Source organism: Sebastes umbrosus, chromosome 1, assembly GCF_015220745.1.
Source record: "Sebastes umbrosus isolate fSebUmb1 chromosome 1, fSebUmb1.pri, whole genome shotgun sequence".
In the NCBI taxonomy this organism is placed as follows: domain Eukaryota; kingdom Metazoa; phylum Chordata; class Actinopteri; order Perciformes; family Sebastidae; genus Sebastes; species Sebastes umbrosus.
The window spans coordinates 22,055,027-22,063,132 of NC_051269.1; the positions used below are offsets into that span (position 1 = coordinate 22,055,027).

An 8,106-nucleotide genomic window follows, 5' to 3' on the forward strand; every position below is an offset into this window, starting at 1 on the left:
ATCTAATTCCAGCTGTTATTAAGTTTGTTATATAGTTATATCACTCAAGACAAAGAAGGCTGTATCCAGCATCAGTGTGTGCATGGTTTGTGGAAATTTGATTAATTGCAAATATATTTTGTAATATGCACCACTGAATTATAATATCAACTGAAATTGAAATAGCAGGTCCTTCATTATTACTTAATCTTGAAGCCCTAACTTGTAGAAGGGCCGTGTGTCAAAAACTAGTTTTGATACTTGGTGATAATGCACATACAGTATACATATAGTTTCTTTTCTTGTTGCTAGTAAGGACCAGCATACTTTTCATAGTACACAGTAATGAGTGTGCTATTTATCTCCTGTAATTGTATTTCGAAGCAGTTGTATTATGCAAATGAGTTGTACTTGTGTAACAGTTCCTTCGGTTCCATTCTGTGATTCTGTTCAGAATCCATAGTAAAACATTCTGGAAGACGGTTATGATGAATTCCGACACTTTATAACTGCCTGAGCAAAACCAAACATCTGACAAACTTTCTAAGGACCTACAGAGTCCAGTTGAGACTAACGTGTGGAAAAAAATGGGTGAGCAAGGACAAGCTTCCGCCACATTAAATTCTCACAGAAGTGAAGAGGAGAAAAAGATGCGTGACATGGAAACTGCAGCCTTAACTGACCTCCGTCTGCAGGGAAAACTGTGTGATGTGGTGATCAAAGTGGGTGACGTCGAGTTCGAAGCCCACAAGATCATCCTGTGTGGCTGCAGCACGTACTTTCGGTGAGTAGGTTATCTCAGCAGAGCCGGCCGATTAGACTGTTGTCACGCTGTTAAATAGGCTTTGGGTCAATAGGGCCCTACTACACCCACTAGCAGGTTTTCATCATCTTCACATGGTAGATCACCGAAAGAAGGTATAAAAGATTAGGACAGCAACCTCTAGCGACCATAGCAATTAGTAGTATAGACAGTGTGAAACTCCATAAGGGGTGGAGGTTGGGGACAATGGATGGGACACAAAACACAGGGTTTTCACCCAGGAGATCGGAGTTTGCATCCCGTGTGAAACCAACAATGTGTAGTTGTCTCTGTGCTCATAGTTATTTTAACACCAAACACAGTGTTTTTCCCTAAATTTAACTGGCAAGTCATAGTCAAGTCAGCACACTGACACACTGACAGCTGTTGTTGCCTGTTGGGCTTCAGTTTGCCAAATTATGACTTGAGCATATTTTTTATGCTAAATGCAGTAGCTGTGAGGGTTTCTGGACAATGTTTATCATTGTTTTGTGTTGTTAATTGATTTCCAATAATTAATATATACATACATTTGCATAAAGCAGCCTATTTGCCCACTCCCATGTTGATAAGAGTATTAAATACTTGACAAATCTCCCTTTAAGGTACATTTTGAACAGATAAAATATGTGTGATTAATTTGCAATTAATTGTGATTAACTATGGACAATCATGCGATTAATCGCGATTAAATATTTTAATCAATTGACAGCCCCAACTTTTACATTTATTACATACAAATAGAAAATTTGGCCCGATAGAGGCCTCAGAAGAAAATGATCAGGCTTGAGCTTCAGTGTGGATAAAATCTTCTATCACCACATATATAATTGTATAATCATCAACATTTTGCTATTGGTTTATGGGTTTATCTTGAAAAGGCTTTGTCATGATTTAGCTGTGAACAAGCATGCACTGAGATTTGGATTTAATGACTAGTTGCAGATACATTTTAAGCCAGCTTTGAAGAACTGAGAAATCCACGCTTGTCTCAAATGATCAATAATCAAATCAAGCTATTTCAGTTATCTACATGTGAAGAAAAGGCAAAGATTTCCTGGGACTGTTTGGTCCAAAAAGGTCCAGATGTTATGACAGTGTTACGTTCGGTTCCCTCTCTAAAACCCTGATGTCCTCTAAATCCTGATCCCACAGCGCTCTCTTCACCGGTGCCTGGGCGACCTCAAAGAGGCAGATGTACACTATCCCTGGGGTGTCGCCCGAGATGATGCGCCACATCATCAATTATGCCTACACCCAGTCTGTTCCCGTGACAAAGGATAATGTGCTGGAGGTTTTGGCAGCTGCAGACCAGTTCCTGGTCTCGGGGATTGTTCAGACCTGCAGCTTCTTCCTGGAGAACCAGCTGTGCCTGAGGAACTGCATCGGCATCTGGAAGCTGATAGACAACTACCACCTCCCTGAGCTGAGGCATAAGGTCTTCCACTTCATCCTGTACCGCTTTGAGGAGCTACTCCGTGTCTCAAAGGAGTTCCTGGAGCTCTCAGTGCAGCAGCTGGCAGCTATCATTGAGAACGATCACCTCAATGTGAAACGAGAAGACACAGTGTTTGAGACCGTCCTCCGCTGGGTTAACCACCATCCAGTCCAAAGACGAGGCCACATCTTTGAGCTGTTGGGCAAGGTAACTAAACCTGGGTGTCAGAAGTGTTTTTTACTCTACATATCCACTCCTATTTTAATCTGTGCAGCAGCTGTCCGCACGTCTCCGTATCCACATTTTGCAATCGGCGGAGCAGAGTGTGCTGTGGATCTTTATTCAGTCATAATAAACCATTGTGTAGTCCAGTCATGGACTGTCCTCTACAGTTTCATAATGAACCAAAAGTCCAAGTCCAAATTTCACCTAGGGCACCAAACAGGCTAGAGCCGGCCCTGGTAGTCATCTTAACATAGCATAAACGACAGCACACTTACAGCGACCTATGATTTTGTTTTCCTGACAAGCAAACTTCAGTGGCTGCACAAAAAAAACCTTTCTCAGGAGAAGAAGTGGACCATGTGTGATGCTATTAAACTGACACACAATGTCTTAGTAGTAGGAGTAGGTCAGCGTGGATGGTTGGATGTAGGCCTATTGAACTTTGAACAGACAATTTACCTCAGCTTTCAGTCTTTATGCAATCACATCCTGACTCCAGACATAAGATTGATATCAGATTGATATCTAATTGGACTGTTTCTAACTGCTTGCTTCTTATATGTGCCCAGGTGCGGCTTGGCTTGATGGACCCTTATGACCTCCACAATGCTGTGATGGGCAATGCTGTGATAAAGGACAGCGACGAATGTCAACCCATCATCAATGATGCACTGACAGCATCTGTGGATTTTAGGAATGGATACTCAACGTCTGTCTACAAAAACCTGCTGAGCCGCCCTCGCCTGCCTTCTACCATCTTACTGGCCACCGGAGGCGAAAATGAAAACATTGCTGAGACCAGCCTCGAGGCATACGATGCCCGAGCTGACTGCTGGGTCACTATGAGCACTGGGGAGGTTTCTCGTGTTCACCATGGCACCGCTGTCCTCAACAGCTTTGTGTACTTGATCGGTGGCTGCAGCCACGGAGTTAACTTGAACACTGTGCAAAAGTTTGACCTCGTCACCTGCACGTGGCACCAGGTGGCACCCATGATCTTCCAACGCTGCGGTCTCAGCGTCGCTGTGCAGAATGGGTGCATTTACGCCATTGGAGGCTCCAATGGACACACGTACTACAACACTGTTGAGTGCTACAAGCCTGAGACTGACCAGTGGACCATGACGGCATCCATGCGTTCAAAGAGGTGTGCGGCCAGTGCCACGACTCTAAATGGGAAGGTGAGTGAAGGAAGATGACTGAAACAAGCCAGAGATTGTCAATTTATCCGGATAATCAGACTGAATTGCCACATTGTTTTCACTTCATTATTCAAACTGACAACATGTTAGCCAATTTCTTCATGTTGTAGAGGGGGGTTACTTTGTGTTGTTTTGCCCTAACCAGTCAGTAGTGAGTGATGCATATGTCCCGTCGATGTCATTTTCATTTTACCCGGAAGTTGTGGTAGTGGTAGTGGTTGCAAAAGGCTGATTTGTGTACACGAATTTCCCTCTTTTTTCGTGACGTACAGCACAACTTACAACAATTATTTTTTGTGCCTTTCCTTCAAATCAGCAACATGTGACGCACGTGTCAATTTTCGCTCCAGTGTCAATTTTTGCTCCAGTCTTTTCAAAATAAAACTACGTAGTTAGGAAAAGATCGACTTGGTCAGGCTTAGGCAACAAAACTACTTAGTTAGGCTTAGGAAAAGATCGACTTGGTCAGGCTTAGGCAACAAACTACTTAGTTAGCTTTAGGAAAAGATTGCGGTTTGGGTTTATATAACTCCGTAAGTGCTGTAACTTAAGTACGGAAGTTACGTGACAAATAAATTAACTTTGACTTCATGTTTCACACGAACACCGATCTCCTGGGTAAAAGTCCTGTGCTTTTTGACCCACCCATCCACACTGACCACCTCCCTACACGGTGTTCGCCGCTCTTTATACTTCCCGGTTCACAATTACGTGGGTTACATGCGAATCCATTTCGTGCTGACCATCACAATTTTTTTTTTAAATTTGTGTTTATGTACACGAATCAATACATTACATTTCGTGACTATTTCACAAACAGCTGTGCGACTGGGCAGCCTCAGCTCAATACACTCAAGAGCTTTTGCCACTAGCCTTACTGGGTCTAGTATGACCAGTAGTTTAAAGTGACTGATGTAAACAAAATGAAGATAGATATTGATCTATTTGTTGACTTTATTGTGCTTCTGGTATGTTAAAACCATGGTTCAGGGGAGAAGCGACAAAAAGGAGGAAACAAAGTTGGATGAACCAAATCAATCAAAATAAAGAACTCTAAGCATTCAACATTTACAATTATCATTGGTGGCCACATTGGTTGCTATTCCCCACTATTTGTCGAACGTGATGAAAATTTCAGTCAGTACTAATTTCCACTGGCATTGTCTGATTTTCCTACAAAGAAAAATATATAATATCAAAATAGGAATTAAATATTATACACATTGTGTCTTTAAAAAAAATGTGTTTAATGAATTAAAAGCATACTCTCTGGGGCGCCATGGTAGGTCACCTGGTAGAGCCCCATGTACAAATGCTGAGACCTGTGGCCCTTTGCTGCATGTCATTCCCTCTCTCCCCCTTTCATAACTATCACTGTCTCTCTCTCCATTAAAGGCGTAAAACCCCAAAAATTATCTTAGAAAAAAAGCACACTCATTAGCATAAAAGTGTCTCTTTGTTTCTGACAAAGACAAAAGTATTTGATCACATTACTGACCTTGAGCAAGTTAAAAAGTCTGTTCATTTAATTTACTTAATTTTCATTTCATTTCATTTTCAAGCACTTCTTTTGCCTGTATCCGTAATGAAATCCATATGAAATGTAACTGTCCCAAACCTGTCTGTAGGTGTACATTTGCGGGGGCTACAACGGGAATCGCAGCCTCTCCACGGCTGAATGCTATGACCCGAACACCAACAAGTGGACCAGCATGCCCCCAATGAGGAGCTATCGAAGTGGCCTTGGGGTCATTGCCTACAGAGGCCACATCTATGCAGTAAGTGTGTGGCATTAATATGGAGCTCAGAGATTTGGTTGTACCATGTTAGTGGTGACTGGGTTTTTGTGTGGCAACTTTGGCATAGCAACCACACTCTGTATTGCAATATCACATGACACACATTTCCCCCCCGAAAGCCTTTTTTCGCTATATACAATCATTAGAAAAGGAGCGGTAAAACGGTGAATACATACAAAATGACTCTTTCTATTATGCCGTTCTGTCCAATACAATTTTTGAAGTCTAGAGGACTTCATTAGACTGTTGTCAGGCTATTAAATAGGCACTATCGGTCGCTATAAGCATCATAGATGAGGGTCAATAGGGGCCTACTACACCCATTAGTAGGTTTTATCATCTATTCACATGGTAGATCACCTAAAGAAGGTATAAAATAACACGACAGCGACCTCTAGTGACCGTAGTAATTATGACAGGAGCAGAAGTCAGGCGCTGCAGTATAGACAGTGTAAAATTCAATAAGTGGTGGAGGTCGGGGACGACGGATGGGGCACAAAATACAGGGTTTTCATCCAGAAGAACGGGGCAGTAGGCATAATACAAAGAGTCATTTTGTATGTATTCACCCAGTAAACACAGGGTTTTCACCCAGTAGACCGGAGTTTGCATCCCATGTGAAACCAACGTGTAGTTGTCTTTGGGTTCGTAGTTATTTTAAGCCAAAACACAATGTTTTTCCCTGAACTTTAAGTTTAACTTCCAGTGTTCTGAGGGAAACCTAGACTTCTGCACCTCTTCATGGCTCTGTTTTCAGGCTTTAAAAAATCTACATAATAGGCATTACTCTAACAGAATATTGATTAATATTTGATCAGCGCTGCCTAGTTTGACCATTTGATCGGAGTTCACGAGTGATTGACAGCTGCTCAGAGACGGCAAGGCACCAGCTCGGCTCTGATTGGTTGTTTTCCTTCAGGTCTGTGAAATCTTGCAGATGCCATTAGGAGCACCGGAGGACACCGGAGGACACAGAGGCACATCATTTTTTTCAGATTACCTGTCTCATGCACTACTGTCAGGACATAGTGACCGTTTTATAAAAATAACTTTTTAAAATCATATTTGCTCCAATTCTACCCAATGCAGCTTTAAATAAGCTTTTTTTTGCCTAAACCTAAGGAAGTTGTAGCTTTGTTGCCTAAACTTAAAGTCTTTTTGTTTCTGTTCAAAACGTAACGTTTCATTCAGTTTTACATGTTAGAACATGTTGCTTCTAAGTTTCACTTTTACAACGTAGTATGTGTAGTAGGCCCCTATTGACCAACATACTGTATATGTTGCTTACAGTCACTGATAATGTACATTTAATGGCCTGACAACAGTCGAATCGGTTGCAACAGGAAACCAACAGGAAATCTCTAATCTCTCCTGTCAACCAGCTAGGCCATAGAAGGAGTCCAGTGTGCATACTCTATATACACTGGGGGTTCTTCTCTACTAGCTTTCTTGTGACTCTACATTTAAGAGTTTTAGTCAGCGTGTACTTAGGCTACTCTTTAACAGTAATAGTGTGAGACTTGCTCAGGGTGTCCTGACTTACTCTACTGAAACATTCACATTTCACCCTCTCTCTTCTAGGTTGGTGGCACCCTTCTAGGGAGCACCCACCTGTGCAGTGTTGAGGTCTACAACCCTGGGTCCAACAGGTGGAGCCCTGCACCATTCATGTCAGTCCCCCGCAGCTACTTTGGCATTGAGGTGGTGGACGACCAGATCTTTGTGGTCGGAGGGCGCGACAACTCCACCACTATGTTAGCTGTGGAGCGCTACGATGAGGACACTGGTATGTGGTTCCGAGCCTCTAGCATTGAGGTGCCCCGCAGAGGCCTGAGCTGCTGTGTGTTGCATGGACTCCACGGCGTGGCGGAGAACTTGTTCCCTCGTGGTCCCATGACGCCCCCCAATGTGGAGGAGGCTGCAGGAGGATCCATCTGACTCTCAGCTCAGTCCAGACACATGTCATCCATTGTGGCATGACGACTGACATTGTCATTCTTAAATAATAAAAAAAAAACATTTTATCTGCATTCAAAAGAAGATGTGCTGTTATTATTCAATAATATAAATGTATATTTGTACTACTACGGCTATTATTATTACTTATACCTTTTAGCTATAATTTACATTATGGATACATACACTATTATATAGTTTTATATAAGTAGCTGTATGGTTTTATTTTATTTCATCTTATTCTATTCTAATTTAAATATTTGTGTTCTATGTGTTTGTAGCGTGAAGAGCATACTTACATTTCATTGTACAACCATGTGTTGTAAAATGTCAAATGATCATTGTAACTTTGTTACCTGTTTCTACATCAGTAGGCTATGACTAATAACAGGAGTTGCAGATGATTGAATGACTGGATTCATTATTGTTGCACACATATATTTGCACAAAAATATTTGCATTATTGATTTATATACTCTAAGGTATTATAATGCATATCATGTACATTGCTTTTTAGTGTCATTTTTGTTATTCTACCTCTTTATCCTGTAACCAGTTCACTGACTCTTGATTGAACGAATGAATGAATGAATGAATGAATGAACAAATACGTTTTCCTGTATAGAAAACTATGACTCTTTAACGAGTCCCAAAATGTTTAAAGGTAGGGTTGGTAATCTTGAGAAACCGTAAATCGTAAATTTA

General features: G+C 41.6%; 1 protein-coding gene across 1 annotated transcript; it reads left to right on the forward strand.

Moving 5' to 3' along the window:
- The first annotated feature begins 473 nt into the window (after positions 1-473).
- LOC119477340 (kelch-like protein 10) lies at positions 474-7,467 on the forward strand. The gene is made up of 5 exons (XM_037751429.1): positions 474-763; positions 1,937-2,426; positions 3,014-3,625; positions 5,275-5,424; positions 7,027-7,467. Exons 1-5 carry the CDS (start codon positions 567-569, stop codon positions 7,381-7,383), a joined length of 1,806 nt encoding a protein of 601 aa, XP_037607357.1. The 5' UTR covers positions 474-566; the 3' UTR covers positions 7,384-7,467.
- Positions 7,468-8,106: the final 639 nt, after the last annotated feature.

Bases quoted from the DNA above. Each gene is read 5' to 3' on its own strand.
- LOC119477340 (XM_037751429.1), top strand. From the start codon at position 567: ATGGGTGAGCAAGGACAAGCTTCCGCCACATTAAATTCTCACAGAAGT. The intron at 3,626-5,274 runs GTGAGTGAAGGA...ACCTGTCTGTAG, and splicing joins CCACGACTCTAAATGGGAAG to GTGTACATTTGCGGGGGCTA. The intron at 5,425-7,026 runs GTAAGTGTGTGG...TCTCTCTTCTAG, and splicing joins ACAGAGGCCACATCTATGCA to GTTGGTGGCACCCTTCTAGG.